Source organism: Cydia fagiglandana, chromosome 1 (genome assembly GCF_963556715.1).
Source record: "Cydia fagiglandana chromosome 1, ilCydFagi1.1, whole genome shotgun sequence".
In the NCBI taxonomy this organism is placed as follows: Eukaryota; Metazoa; Arthropoda; class Insecta; order Lepidoptera; family Tortricidae; genus Cydia; species Cydia fagiglandana.
In genome coordinates this window covers 30,437,896-30,454,085 of record NC_085932.1, presented here as the reverse complement: position 1 = coordinate 30,454,085, position 16,190 = coordinate 30,437,896, and the positions used below count along the sequence as shown (strand labels likewise).

Here is a 16,190-nt window from a genome sequence, read left to right as displayed (position 1 = left end):
AGTTTTGCCGTCGGATGAACGAGATACAATTTCGTATGGCCCCGTGTAAGGAGGTTGTAATGGGCGGCGAACAGTGTCGTCGCGCAGAAAAACGTGAGTCGCTGATGACAAAGCTTTGGAGATGAAGATAGCTGGTTTCGAATGACGTGAGGCTGGAATAGGCTGTAAAGCTGCCATTTTTCGTCGAAGTTGGGTGACAAAGTCGGCTGGGTCTTCCATTCTCGCTGGGACAGGGTTTAGCATTTCTCCTGGTAAACGCAAGCTTTCGCCGTAGACCATTTCCGCGGCAGTAGCATTAAGGTCTTCTTTTAATGCTGTCCGCATGCCTAGTAGAACGAGGGGTAGAGCTTTTACCCAAGAATCGGCGTGGCACATGAGAGCGGCCTTCAGCTGCCGATGGACTCGCTCTATCATACCATTGGCGCAAGGGTGGTATGCGGTTGTCCTGATGCGCTTCGAGGAAAAGGTTTGTGTGAGGCGGCGGAACAGGTCGGACTCAAATTGAGTTCCTTGGTCTGTTGTAATTATTGACGGCACGCCGAAACGAGACACCCACTCTCGTATGAATGTATCAGCTACTTCCTCCGCCGTGATAGTATGCATGGGCCACACTTCCGGCCATCTTGAGACTCTATCTATGGCCGTCAGACAGTAACGAAATTCGTTACACACTGGCAGGGGACCCACAATATCTATGTGAATGTGCTGAAAACGTCCTGATGGCTGAGGAATGTGGCCGATGGGTGCTGAAATGTGACGTGTCACTTTAGCTCGTTGGCACTCGAGGCACGACTGGGCCCATCTTCGTACATCGTTTTTAATTGATGGCCAAACGTATCGGCTCGTCAGCAATTTAATGGTGGCGCGGACTCCCGGGTGACTGAGGCTATGCAACTGTTCGAATGCTGCTCGGCGAAACGAAGGGGTTAAGTAGGGACGGGGCTTTCCAGTTGATACGTCACACTGAATGGAAGTTTCTGTGCCAGGAAGTGTAATCCTTGTTAGGTTAAGGCTGGAATTTCCTTGGCACAAAATCGCGAGATCTTGATCGGACTCTTGTGATTTAGCGAGTGCCGCGTAATCAACGTCTAGTGAAATAGCTTCAATGCGTGACATTGTGTCCGCGACCACGTTGTCTTCACCTTTGATGTAACGAATGTCCGTAGTAAATTGTCCTATGAAGGACAGTTGGTTCAGCTGTGATGGTGGAAGCTTCTCTCGACGCTGTACGAAAGCGTACAGCAGCGGCTTGTGGTCCGTGTAGATAGTTGCGTGCTGAACCTCGAGTATGTAGCGGAAATGCTGTATGGCTTTAACACTTGAGTGATATGTAATAGCAACTGAGGCTGCAGCATTTAAACCTGTAGTACCATCGACTAATTTATTTTTGTGACAGTCTGGTAAAAGGTGATAGTGCGCCAGAAAATCAGATCCTATGATTGCGGTGCTGACATCAGCAACCACAAATTGCCAAGTAAATTCACGCCGCAGTCCTAAGTCCAAGGTAAGTTTGATTGTACCATACGTTTTTATGCTGCTCTCATTCGCTGCACTGAGTTCCCAGTTAGTGGGTTTTCTGTGCTTAAGCCAGCGTTGAGGGTAGCAGCATAAGTCAGATCCACTGTCTATTAAAAACTTTTTATTAGTGCCCCTATCCCTAATAAATAAGCGGCGGCTATAACTTTTTAACATAGAGCAATCAGTCGCCGCGCTTACTGATTGCGGTTGGAGTTTTCCTCCCAGCCAGCAAATGCGTCCCTCCTTGCAACTGTGTTAAAAAGTTATAGCCGCCGCTTATTTATTAGGGATAGGGGCACTAATAAAAAGTTTTTAATAGACAGTGGATCTGACTTATGCTGCTACCCTCAACGCTGGCTTAAGCACAGAAAACCCACTAACTGGGAACTCAGTGCAGCGAATGAGAGCAGCATAAAAACGTATGGTACAATCAAACTTACCTTGGACTTAGGACTGCGGCGTGAATTTACTTGGCAATTTGTGGTTGCTGATGTCAGCACCGCAATCATAGGATCTGATTTTCTGGCGCACTATCACCTTTTACCAGACTGTCACAAAAATAAATTAGTCGATGGTACTACAGGTTTAAATGCTGCAGCCTCAGTTGCTATTACATATCACTCAAGTGTTAAAGCCATAAATTCTCAAAACTCTGTATTTGCACAAGTGCTTACTGAGTTCCCAGATGTCGTTAAACCGCCTGGTCTTCCACGTGTGATAAAGCACAATACAGTGCACCACATCCGGACAACAGACGGACCGCCCCTTTCTTGCCGTCCACGTCGTTTAGCGCCCCAAAAACTAACAGCTGCTAAGAAAGAATTTGAAGATCTGGTGCGGAGCGGTATTGCTCGACCTTCTGAAAGCGCTTGGTCCTCACCGCTACATATGGCTTTGAAGAAGGACGAGTCATGGCGCCCGTGCGGCGATTATCGGACTTTAAACGCGAGGACCATTCCAGATCGGTATCCTGTCCGGCATATTAACGATTTCACCCATAATCTCGCCGGAGCCAAGATATTTTCAACCTTAGATTTGGTGAAAGCATACCATCAGATACCCGTAGCCGAAGAAGATATCCCAAAAACGGCTATCGTTACCCCGTTTGGCCTCTTCGAATTTCCTTTTATGACCTTCGGGTTAAGGAACGCCGGCCAAACTTTCCAAAGATTTATCGACGAGATCACGTCGGGGTCACCAATGTGGGAGTGCAGTGAGGTGATGTCAGGAACATTAAATAACGACCGTATTGTGTTGAATAGGTATAACGTTTATTAGTTACATATTAATTCTCTTATAATATATACGTATAGTTTCCCGGCTTTTTCTCTGTCTGTCAACATGACAGCTAGTGTTGCCTTGGTTATATTATAAGGGTGGCTTCCCACGAATGTAGGTGGTCGCCACACCTTCCTACCTATTAGAGCAGTAAATTTAGAAACGTCTTAGGTCACAAGTAATTGTTGGCCGAGGCGAAGCCGAAGTCGACATACATGTGATCTGAGGCTTTCTTATTTACTTCCCGAGGTTTATATACTATTTTCCTGATTGACGGAGCCGGAAAGCAGCAGTCGAAAAAACATTTGTACCTCATTGTAATGCACGTACGTAAAAGTTTGACATTATGTGACTCTATCAGTCTATATCTATTTAGTTTTAAATACAAAATTTTACTGTCGACACTTCAGTAAACATAATGTAAATATACATTAATGCCAGTGTAGGATAAACGATACATTTGTTGTTTTCATTAAACGAAACTACGTTTTCTATTAATGAGTTTTATTTCACTTCACGCGACTTTTCACCCAATACCCCCTATCAGACCCACACCAGCAAATTGTAAGTTAAGTTGGTATGAATCTGATGATAAAGGTCCTGACCGAAGTTAGTCATCTTTTTGCATTTATGGGAGAACTTTTTTTCTGCAGCTTTATTTTTGAGCATTCCATGAAATTGTCTACCGTTTGTCCCGTACAAACGCGAATTTTCTGAAGATTTGCAGGTATAAGAGTTTCTTTTTAACCGACTTCCAAATCTCAAAGAAGGAGGTTATCAATTCGGTTGTATGTTTTTTTTTTTTTATTTTTTTTTATGTTTGTTACTCCATAACTCCGTCATTACTGGACCGATTTTGAAAATTCTTTTTTTGATTGAATGTATATGCATACAGATTGGTCCCGTTTTTGTCAAAATCCAGTTCTGATGATGGGATCCATGAGGAATCGAGGGAACTCCTCAAATCTTAAAGGCATACACATAGTGATTTTTGGTTTTTTATCAACGAATCAAGCATATACATCCAAAAAAGTGACATTTGATTAAGTGGAACTGCTGATGATGATCAGAACGGAACTCTTCAACGACGCATAGTTCACGGTTGGCGATTTGTCCTCTTCGTTATGTTTGTTAAGCAAGTTAAATTTTTAAGCCACATTTTTGTCAAGCTCGAGTTCTGATGATGGGATCCATGAGGAATCAAGGGAACTCCTCAAATCTTAAAGGCATGCGTATAGAGATTTTTGTATTTACATCAGAAAATCAAGCATTTTCATTAAAAACTGTTGCATTTGATAAAGTGGAACTGCTGATGATGATCAGAACAGAACTCTTCAACGACGCATAGTTCACGGTTGGCGATTTGTCCTCGTCGTTATGTTTGTTAAGCAAGTTAAGTTTTTAAGCCACATTTTTGTCAAGCTCGAGTTCTGATGATGGGATCCATGAGGAATCAAGGGAACTCCTCAAATCTTAAAGGTATGCGTATAGAGATTTTTGTATTTACATCAGAAAATCAAGCATTTTCATTAAAAACTGTTGCATTTGATGAAGTGGAACTGCTGATGATGATCAGAACAGAACTCTTAAACGACGCATAGTTCACGTTTGGCGATTTTTCCTTTTCGTTATGTTCGTTAAGCAAGTTAAGTTTTTAAGCCACATTTTTGTCAATCTCGAGTTCGAGTTAGAGGGAGCAAGTGATAGTGCATGGCTGCGTCCCTTGGAGTGGCCGGCGTTGGCCCATCCTGTAGAGGAGCCATTATACACAAGCGAAATGCTAGTAAAAAAGTGGGTGGTTTTACCTCCTTTTCTACATAGTGTACCATCTACAATAATCTTTCATCGGCCCCCATGGAAGTCGGTTTTTTTTTCTTAAAAATTATTCTATGACAAATGGTCAAAAATGTGACAGAAAATTAATCGTCTGTTTTAAATGCTGAAAAAAAGTCGCAACACAGAATAGTACATTGTGTATTAAGGGCGGGAAATAAGAAATTACGAACGATTGTCAATTTTAAGCCCGACGCGAAGCGAGGGCTTAAAATGTTCACGAGTTCGGAATTTCTTTACCGCCCGTGGCACACACAATGTTTTTCATCACACTTGTAAGGAAAAAGGAGAATTAATAAAAACAAACTTCTGTATAAAACACTTTTCCGCCCTAGGGCGAAAATTTCAATTTCCCGCCCGCAAGCCCTACGTGTAAATAAGTGTTTTTCATCACACTTGCTCGGAAAAGATTTTTTCCGCCCTAGGGCGAAAATTTCAATTTCCCGCCCGCAAGCCCTACGTGTAAATGAATCTTTTCCGAGCAAGTGTGATGAAAAATAAAATGCGTTTGTACGGGACAGCCCGTGGAATGCTCCTTTATACGTCATAACCGAGACTAGAATCCACGAATTTTAATCACCACATACACATGAATGGTTTGTTTATTTTCTTATAAATAAAAAGTTTCAAGCCTTTAATCGCTCAAATTGGTGAAATCCGATCCGAGACTAAATAATGGCCACAATAAGAAAAGGAGTGTTTTCGTTCGTTCTGGGAAGTGTGATCCCTGCCTTCACCGCCCACGGCTTGAGAAACATGGAAATGCCAAAGATTATTTCAGAACAGAGGTGATTTCCAGCTAGGTATATGTAGGGATTGTAAACTGTAAAGCCAATCAAAGGGAGAAATATAAATTAAAACGCTATAAAATATGATAAGAAAGTAGTCACAGAGTATCAGTTAGACCTACGTTATTCATTCTTTGACATCTATTTCAGTTTACTATTATGCTATCTTAAGTAGGTATATTATCCGAAATACATAAGATGCGAATGTCTGCGGCCAGGCTCCACAGCACCAGTCCGTATGACAGAACTGAATGAACATACTTTCTGCCTAATTCCCAGTCTGGCACACATACTCCGCACATCCATACCTTGGACCGTTACGTGAGGGCAAGGACGTTAATAATCGGGTTTTGTTTTATGTAGACAAGGTCACTGACCACTGACATGCCGCTCACGCCGACCGTGTTATGTGGCCCCATTCGAGGACCGAACTGTGCCGGTAAGTACAATACTTTATAAGAAAACTCGTTTTCCGCTTTCCTAATATTCTCTACGTAAAATAAGAGAAAAGTTTGAAAAACTTACACAAATATTGGTTTTGCTTGCCATTCTGAAAATCGGTTAATTATAACTCTCCCCGTGGTAGGGTACCTACTAAAATTGTGATTGTAATCATTTAATTATAGGGATTGCCGTTCTAAATAATTTCTTTTAATTACTTAGCACTTTAAACCAAAAATGACCATAGTATAGTGAGTTTAAGTCTCTTTGTTGTTTAATATAAACTGTCCTAATGATTCTGGTTCGACAAAAATATATAAAGAGGGGTCAAAAGTCATGTTGTTTCTAATAAATCATGCATTGCTAACTAAAGAGATCCTGAAAAACCTGACCAACCTGAAAAAAGAGTACCCTCTCGTTTACAATGTAATATCCTCACTTTAACTCAACCTTATTACAAGCACATAAGATCTACATATGGTTAGTAAATTCACTGTCAGTACATCTTCGAGTTAACTGTCTATATATTATGTTTAGACGCCGGACACCCTACAAATATGTCCATTGAGAACGGTACGCAAACCTGTTCTACCGTTGTCCGCCATTCATGGCGACTGTAATCACTGACTTATCAGGCGTTTGAACCTAATAGAATGGTTACCTTGGAACACCAAGAGTAACAGAACAACATTACTCATTATTAAGTCTGTATTTTTTATTCATCATTTTTCTTAAATAAATTATTCATTATTATTGGGTGCCCGGGTGACCCACGCTGGGCTCTCCCCTCTTTTCCCACTCGTCTCTGTTTGGTCCTATATGTCAAACAGCCTCTCAAAAAGGAGTCCAGGTCATCCCGCCTCTGTCTAGGTCTATCGGGTCGGCTCTTCGATTAGACTCGTGGGGCTCCCACTCCGTGGTTAACTTGGCCCACAAGCCGTCCAGCGTCCAGTCCCATTTCAACTTAGTAGCCGCTTTCCGAGCTAAGCTACGTCTATTATTTGAGTCTTAGAGCGAAGCGTGATGTTTCGGACTCCATCCCGATGACGATAAAGAATAGCTTATTTTAAATGTATCGCTCGGTAAACGAAAAAAAGCACTGAGCTGAAAGACGACCAATGATTAACATAAGCCTCTCCTGAATATTCATCAATCATGTGCTGCCTTCATCCAACAATAAAATCAATCCGGTCAACAATCGTCAGTTTACGTTCTAGTTAGGCCTAAATATTCTTCCTGGGTTTTCCAACTCAAGAACCTTTTTCGGCTTCAGCCTTAGTGACCATTCGTTTTATGTGCCCCGCCCTTCTGCTACTGATATCCTTGCCTATAGGTACCTATATACTGGGTATTGCTAACTGGCGCTGCCAGTGGCTGGTAAGTACATTTAACCTACTTAACACCCACTCGCTGCCAGCAAGATCCCATCAAAAACTTTATCATGTAAAATGATGCCAAGGCGGGAACATGGCTTGTTCACTCGTGTAGAGCTAAGCTTGTAATTCTACAAGTCCCAACTCTACAAGCCCTAACTTTATATTCTCTACACAAAATATGTGGTTTGTCATACAATATACAATGTACCTAAGTGTGCCCTATAAAGGGTTATTTGATCGATGGCCCTACGACTCCTACGTCTTTGAAACAACCTTTGGGTTACGAACCGTTCAATTAACATTCGACGATGGTACCTAGTGTACCTACAATCTACATACCTACAGTGTAAGCAGCAAAAGTAAAAGCTGCAGTTAGCACTTCTCACGACTACAGGATGTTAGGAAATTGCTGGAAACGTCGAGAAACCGACCTTAAAAAGGAAAGGTTAGAAACTCTAGATTCCGTATCTTTTGACGTTGGGATGATAGATGATCTTTTCAAACTTCTATTTTAAGTAACAACAATATGAAAATCACTTTATACCTATTGTATTTTCGCAGAACGAATATATTTTTGGTATAAATTCGTCAAGTTGAAAACCTACAGCGATAAACCCAATAAATAATGTCCGAATAATTTTATTTATAGACAAAGTAACCACACTTTGTGTCATCATAAATCTCAAATTTTGTATGAAATGATGACGTAAATAATGACACTCCCTCAATTTGTTGTATTGAAATCGGAGCAAAGTTAGCTTAGTAGACGGACTCTAAGTTTCTTTAAGTACAGTCACCTGCAATTAATATGTTACACATCGAAGGCCGCAAAAATATCTGATACAATCTTATTTGTAGAGCCGTAAGAGCGTGTCGCATATTTTTGCGGTCTTCTAAGAGTAGCATATATATTATTGCAGCTACTGTACCTATTTTAGATCTACTCAAGAAAAGCACAGCCTGTATGTGGGACAGGTAGGGATAGTATTCGATTTTTGCGGTGTGTGTAGTGCGGGTCAGTCCCACGCTCTGACCTGTACACAGACAGCCAGACAGTCAACAATGACAGTTGACCCACGGAGCGTTAATTGTGCTAATATTTTACTGTTCTACTTAATTCACATCGTCTGTAGATACGGTATTATATTGTAAGGCCCGATTCGAACAATGCTTATAAGTTATAAGAACTCACAGTGGTATGTTACCGATCTGTCATTGTCAAGTGACGTTTTTAGGGTTCCGACCCAAAGGGTAAAACGGGACCCTATTACTAAGACTCTGCTGTCCGTCCGTCCGCCCGTCTGTCGCCAGGCTGTATCTCACGAACCGTGATAGCTAGACAGTTGAAATTTTCACAGATGATGTATTTCTGTTGCCGCTATAACAACAAATACTAAAAACAGAATAAAATAAAGATTTAAGTGGGGCTCCCATACAACAAACGTGATTTTTGACCGAAGTTAAGCAACGTCGTCGGGCGGGGTCAGTACTTGGATGGGTGACCGTTTTTTTTTTTGCCTTTTTTTGCATTATGGTACGGAACCCTTCGTGCGCGAGTCCGACTCGCACTTGCCCGGTTTTTTGGTTGAAGAAATGTGTTTTGTGTGAAGGGGTAGGCTAATCCAACTCAAGGTATCCTGATCAAGGAAAATTATGAATGAGCGCGAATCACGATGTAGGTAGAGTTGAACCAAGATAAGTCTGCAGCGATTTTGATAGCACACAAAGTGCAAGTGTTATTTTAATTGTCAAACGTGCATGACATTATGACGTACAAATAACACTTGTACTTACTGCGTATGCTATAAAAATCGTTGCGGACTTTTCTTGGTCTAAGTACTTTACAAACGAAGGCCCGATTTTAATCAAGTGACATATATAAATATATAATTATTATTATAACCGAATGTTTATATTATAGTTCGTTCTATGAACATCTAATACCCACTATATTAACACGCCGCATTCGAAATCATCGTCCAAAAAAAAAACAGTTACATATGCCTATTTTAAGAAACCGTTTACACATTCAAGCACCTAAGCCCATTTTAAGTATAACTTACTATGAATTCACTTAAGAGTATAAAAGCGAATTTATGATTAACTACTACTACTTTCCAAAAATTAAATAACAAATCTAATCTCCTCATTATCTTAATTTTGATCTCTATTCAGTCGTGTTATGATTGAAATTGACTTTAATATTTTCTAGACTTAGTTCGTTTTGGATGGAGAAAGCCAAGAGCTATACGTTATTTTCTCGTCTACTAAATATTAGTGTGATAACTGGCGATTCAGCTCTTGGAGCGGTTTGCCGTTAAGCGATGATTTGAGCAAAGATTAAAAAATCAGAAGCGGCAGAGTAAAATTACAGATGCTGCATAATTGTTTTCCATCGTATTTTCCGGAAACGTTCGTATTTGGTATGCTACTTCAGTGAACCTTGGTACTTTTTGTATCGAGACTGACTGAAATAGCAAGACACTTTTGTACGTTACCGTGAAAATACGATGGAGAATAAATTATGCACTACATTTTTACTTTTCTTTATTGCCTGTGAGTATGCATGTTAGCTCATGCTGGCGGAAGGTAAATTCATTTGGCTGTAACTATGAGAAAAGTGCATGGTGGGGGATTCAAAAGCGATGATAGGGTTTGATGCAAAAAAGGAGTATTTTCGTGGATGGGCGTACTGACACTAATGACATACCTAATGCTTAGGTAGTTGTGCTTTTAAAAAAATCTGACTATCTACACAAAAGATATGTAATTGTACACTTCTTTGAGCAAATTTTGTATAAATGCAGGTACTTATTAACAAAAATCAGATTTCAAACATAGACAGGCAGAGAGTGTACGCTGTGTACGGAAAATTGAGTAAGTAGGTACCTAATTGTACCCAAGTTGGGTACCTAATCTAACCCACAGGCGTGTGCTTACAACTATTAACAATAAACAATCAACTGGAGACAATACAAATTTCTGCAAATAGGTAAATACTCTATTGCACACCATCGTAAAAGAAGACGAGATAGAAAATGCAAAAATGCATACAATAACTGAGAGCAGAGGTAGCCAGCAGCTGTCCATCGCTGAAAGCGATCTCTTCGAATTTGCAATTGCCATTGCCAAAAAGTTAAAAAAATTGCATAACGCCTCATAGAGTCCTCAACCTCATACCCACCAACCCCAACTTTCTTCCGCCCAACTCTTTGCGCTTCCGCCACACCGCCTTTCTTTCACTCAGTCACCCCGCACGCGACTCGGCGAGCGCACGCGCCATGCCCCAGTGACAGTGACAGTTGAGTTGACATTTGACAGTGCCACCATGAAGCTAATACTTGTTATGTTGGCGGTCAGCGCTGTGCTTGCGCGGGCGCAGGAGGATTCGTTCGCGAGCTCCTTTCTTTCCGGTAAGCACTTTCTCTTAAGATAGGTCGTGTTTTTAGGTCGTGGATGTGAAATTTTATGCCGTGGTCAGTTATATGCACGGCATGAGTGTACCACATAGTTTCTTTTAAGTTGCTGTTTGCCGACCACGCTAAGTTTGCTCTTGGCAACAATGTATGACCGTGCCATACTTTTACGTACTTGGCGGGTGAGTTCGGTTGGTCAGTCTGTAGAGGTTTCTAGAGCTAAAGCTAATGGTTGCGCTTTTATCGTCGCGCTTACATACATGTTGGTGACGGCCACGATGATAGTTCATGATAGGCTATAAAGGCGCAATCATCATAGACCGCGTAGAGCCAGGTATATGTAGTACTCGCATGGATTACCTACTTTAACATTCGCGGTCACTACACAATCTATACATATTTGCTTAGTATGAGTGATCAGTTACGATTTGGAGACAAACGAACAAACGAATCGCCTAATGGTAATCAATTATCGTCGCTCATAGAAACTTGCAATACCAGAGCAGGAGTTGCAAGTGCGTTGCCGGCATTTAAGATAGGAATACCCTCTTTTCTTGAAAGTCGTATCGGTCCGGAAATACCGCGGGGGACAGTTTATAGCTGTGTGACAGTCTAACAGCTAGTTTCTAGGAAGTTTCTGGAGCATCGCACAGTTGAAGATGGGTAATATTGTCGCGTAGAGCGATGGCGGAAAGAAGCGGCAGGGATTAATCCTAACAATTCCTCGGAGCACTCCCCGTTATACATGCGATAGGAAATTCAGAGCGAGTTCGTTTTGGCAGGAATTTTCCACAATGTCCACGCTAAACCTGGCAACAGGGTTTTAAAATAGCCGGCTGATGGCCGCTAGTCATACGTTGTCCCACACACTGTCAATATACATGTCCCACACACTGTCAATAGTGTCAATTCTACTGTATTGTGGACCGGGCATACAAGACAAGTATTCGGTAGGCGACCTAGCGGCGAGCGGTTTCTTCTATTCTAGACTAATGTAAACAGTACACATATATGCCTAACGAACGGTCAACTTGCGAGGTGCGACGCGACTAAAACGTTCACCATGGTGATAATTACGACTAAAAAGACATGCGTTAGTATTCCTGTCTGTCTCCGGAGAGTCCGGCGTGAACTAGAGACAAATGGGAATGGTTAAATCCCAATCTAATCCTGGAGACTAATGGAGTAATTTATTTATTTTTTATTTATTTAGAAATTTAATTCAGGCAACAAGGCCCATATTACAAATACCTTACAGACTAACATACATAATGTTTTTATAATATTTGTAATAGGGATCGAATAGTTATGTTATGTTTCCTTCTATGAACATGATGGGGACAGATAGGAATAGATTCATATTTGTGTCTGTCGGAGACAGCGTGAAAATTCGTTGAGGCCTAATAAATAGGGCTATCTGAGTAATTCTGATAGTAACTTCTTGTTATCAATCTGTTAGCTGTCAACAGTGACATTTCTTCAACCAGAAATGTTGATAGAACCAAATTGATAACAAGAAATTATCTTTATGGACCTCCTGATTATGGTAACCTTTAAAAAATCGAGTCTGTAAAATATGGATGGGCACACAAATAGGCAATTAGGCATTGTGTATTTATTCTCTCAAATGCTAGCATGTCAGATGGTCCTCTAATGCGGGTTTTCTTTTGTAAAGATAAATATAATTTCAGCAATAGCAGGAGATATTAAATTGTAAACATTCCTATGACGTCACAGCCAGCCAGTGTGCTAACAGTGTGATACCGAGGTGCTAACCTCGGTATCGTATCGGTATTAGTGTAAGTTACGCATCGGACAGACGCGTAACGGCGCGCGCACCGTTACGCGCGCCATATTGCCCGCTCATTTGAATTCTACTCCATCGACGGACCACTAAGATGGTGTGGATATATGTTTAGAGCACATATTACCTAGTTTTTAAACAAATCGTCAGCGAAAACGGATTGCCGATGAGACAAAGATAACTGATTACATTAAGGACTCCATTGTTGCTCATGAACTTGCACTTTGCTCTCAAGCGATGCCACTTGAGTCTTTGTTCTAAGCAGGTTCTAAGGCTACTATGCTCATTTATTTTCTTCGTTATAAAAGGGTTGACCTCCTGTAAGTTCTGAAACAGGGGTGGATATGGATAATGGGCGGCTCTACCTGACTAATTTCATGCCAAATGTTAGGTTAGGTCAGTGTGGGTGGAAACTGTGTTTATCCAGAAACCCATGCCTCGCACTCCTAAACTGTGGAATAAACTGGTGCCCGCGGTATTTCCGGACCGATACGACCTTCAAACTTTCCCAACTCTCGGGCTTAGTTGCCAAGAGGACCCCAGGCTCGCATGAGCCGTGGCGAAATGCCGGGATAACGCGAAAAAGATGTTGACCACCTTCAAACTTTCAAGAAAAGAGCGTATATCCATCTTAAAGACCGGCAACGCACTTGCAACCACTCTGGTGTTGCAAGTGTCCATAGGCGAGGGTAATTGCTTACCATCAGGCGATTCGTCTGCTCGTTTGAAGACTCCGCTGTCCGTCCGTCTGTCTGTTACCATCAGGCTGTAGCTGATCATGAACCATGATAGCTAGACAGTTGAAAATTGCAAAGGTGGTGTACCTATTTCTCTTGCCGCTATAACAACAAATACTAAAAACAATATAATAAATATATAAGTGGGGCTCCCAAACAATAAACTCAATATTTTTTTCCCGTAATTGTACGTACCCTTCGTGCGCGTGTACGACTCACACTTGGCCGGTTTTTTTATATTTAAGTGAGCATTTTAGTTTTCTTTTTTATCATCAACACGCACTCACACACACACAGAACATCCCGGAATAGATACTCCATCAACAACTTTAATTGTTTTGAATGTAGAATGTGCGTCTACGAAACGGGCACTCGCGCGCAGTAAATATATACGCACCGTGTGAGTGTATCTTCATATAAACTGTGTTTGTACGTGTATGTAGGCCGGCCCACCAACCCACTGACATATCGGCCTTTGCCGACATTACCACGGTTTCAGTTTCGTTGTTTCGTTTTGGTGTTATAATTGCGGGTGTTAGTTACAGTAGTAGAGAGGCTTTAGTTTATGGCTCTAGGTATTACTGTTCCTTTCTCATTCTATCAGATAGCTGCATCCTGCTCATGCGGGACCGTGAAACACGCTAGGATACACAGGCTGGTAAAGTTCTCGGAATTTTCAGGAAAATTAAACAGGAAACAAAGGAAACTTTCATTATGGATAGAGGATATGTGGAACCTTAAACATAGGTAGGTACCCTAAAAACCCCCGTAAAATGATTGATGCCATATTTAGGTATTATGCCGCCTGATGAAATCTTCTCTGCTTTGCCCTATATAATAAGGTTGACTGGTAGATATTGGCGCACTTTTGTAAGTACTTACACAATTTTTCTCTTTTGTGCAATTAATAAATAACGGTGATATCACTGATATCTTATAACAAGGAAAACGTCGAAACCGGAACATCGATCCGCAGTTGTGTAAATATAAACCCATCATTCGATGATTCAATCTACACGAGACCGCAGTCAGCGGGTGGAGAAAGTCCTACAAACATGGCCGACACCGTGAGAACATCGCGTTACCTTGATTCAAAATTACAAAAAGTAAAATGACTAATATCAAAAGCATCTTAACAAGGATAACATCGAAACCGGAATGATCCGCATTTGTGTAAAGCTTAAGAATTGGATGATTCAATATCAATGGCAGTCAATGGACGGAGAAAGTCCTGCAAGCGTGATCGACACCGATATATAGCGTGGGAATATCATTGCCTTAAAAAATGAGTAATATCAAAGGTCGTCGAGGATAGGGCGAAGTGGAAGCGAAAGACATGGAGATAGATAGATAGATAGATAGATAGATAAAGCGTTTATTTGATTGCTGCAAATACACATAATTTACAAAAATGTATAGGCAGACGGAAGATTACACAATTAACAAAATACACAATCGATTAAGACAAAAAAAAGATGGAAAGCTGACCCCATCACCATGAGATATTATAGCTCGGAAGAGTGAGAGAGAGTAATATCAAAGGTCTTATTACAAAGAAAACATTGAAACCGGAACAGCGATCCAATGAATTACAGACGTGTAAAATGTTATAAAGTTGTTCACACGAATGATACGCCGCCGCCACACAAAGGTTTGTAAGTGTGTAAAACTTCTAGACGCTCTTTTAGAATTTCTTTGTACTTAATACAATTTGTGCAACGAAAACTATACATACATGGATATATCCGTACACGGCGGGATGAAGTTGATAACTCGAGATATTCTATAGTTGCACCAAACAAAGTCTGCAGCGGATTTGATAGCCCACGCAGTGTACGTGTTACGTCATAATTTCATAGAAGTTTTTGACGTTTAAAATGACACTTGTACTGCGTGGGCTATCAAAATTGCTGCAGACTTTACGGTCTGACTATACCGAACAAATTTCAACATAAAATAAAATTTCATAAGGTTCAGATTTCTTCAATTTTTTCCCGCAAGATATCAACGTCTTCCCGCCGTGTACGGATATATATGGCACTTGAAGGTTCATTATAAACTGAAATAGAATGTCGTTTTAAACTGAGAGCGTAGGGAATGTTACGCAAAACTCTGCGTAGGGGGCGCCACTACCACAATCCATCACAATCTGGAGGTCTACCGCGAACAAGAAAATCGAAATTTCGTTATCTAACCCAAATCTAACCTCTTTATCACTCTTGCTTGCATATTCGAGCGATAAAGAGGCTTCGCGTTTCCCGGTAGGCCCTTGTTAACAAACCGCCTATTTTATTGTCTATGAAAACTTGTCAAAAAAAAGTTTATGGCACAGTATGTATAAGTTACTCTATGGTTTACTAGCTACCTTAGCGTTGCACTCTGGCGGCAAAACATTGCAGTAATATGTGTGGGTTTTTGGTGGCGACTTCGCGTGACGTTTAATCATTCGATGATTCAATATGAATGACACGAATCACGGATACATTGACGGCACGGCAGCGCAGTCAATGGTGGAGAAAGCCCTGCAGACGTGGCCGACACCGGTTTGCGGACCAGTCAGCGTGGCGACACATAATTCGATCATTCTGGCCATCAGAATAGACCTGTTCAAGAAATGAGATTGTGTCAAAAACGACAAATTGATTGTAATAGAGATCTAAATGTTAAGAAAAAACCCGTACCGACTAATTGAGTTTGAGCTACGCATAATTAAGGGGCCGCAAAGCGCCATCTACATCAGCTGTCACAATTGTCTTTACACATCTTATACAATCATATGAACTTTAGCTAAAAATAAATCTAAATGTAAAAATAATAAATAAATAAATATTATAGGACATTCTTACACAGATTGACTAAGTCCCACAGTAAGCTCAAGAAGGCTTGTGTTGTGGGTACTCAGACAACGATATATATAATATACAAATACTTAAATACATAGAAAACACCCATGACTCAGAAATGTATCATGAAATGTATCGAATGGGAACAGTCTCTGT

The 16,190-nt window shown here is 41.0% G+C and overlaps 2 protein-coding genes across 2 annotated transcripts in view; both read left to right on the top strand.

The window, feature by feature from the left end:
- The window catches only part of LOC134669492 (uncharacterized), a 245,804-nt gene that overhangs the window by 55,991 nt on the left and 173,623 nt on the right, over positions 1–16,190 (top strand). The window lies entirely within an intron of this gene.
- Positions 10,382–16,190, top strand: part of LOC134668072 (protein masquerade) — a 38,966-nt gene continuing 33,157 nt past the window's right edge. The window contains exon 1 of the mRNA XM_063525587.1: positions 10,382–10,647. Within this exon, the coding sequence (XP_063381657.1) occupies positions 10,563–10,647 (85 nt within the window). The 5' untranslated portion in view covers positions 10,382–10,562. The remainder of the gene's footprint in view (positions 10,648–16,190) is intronic.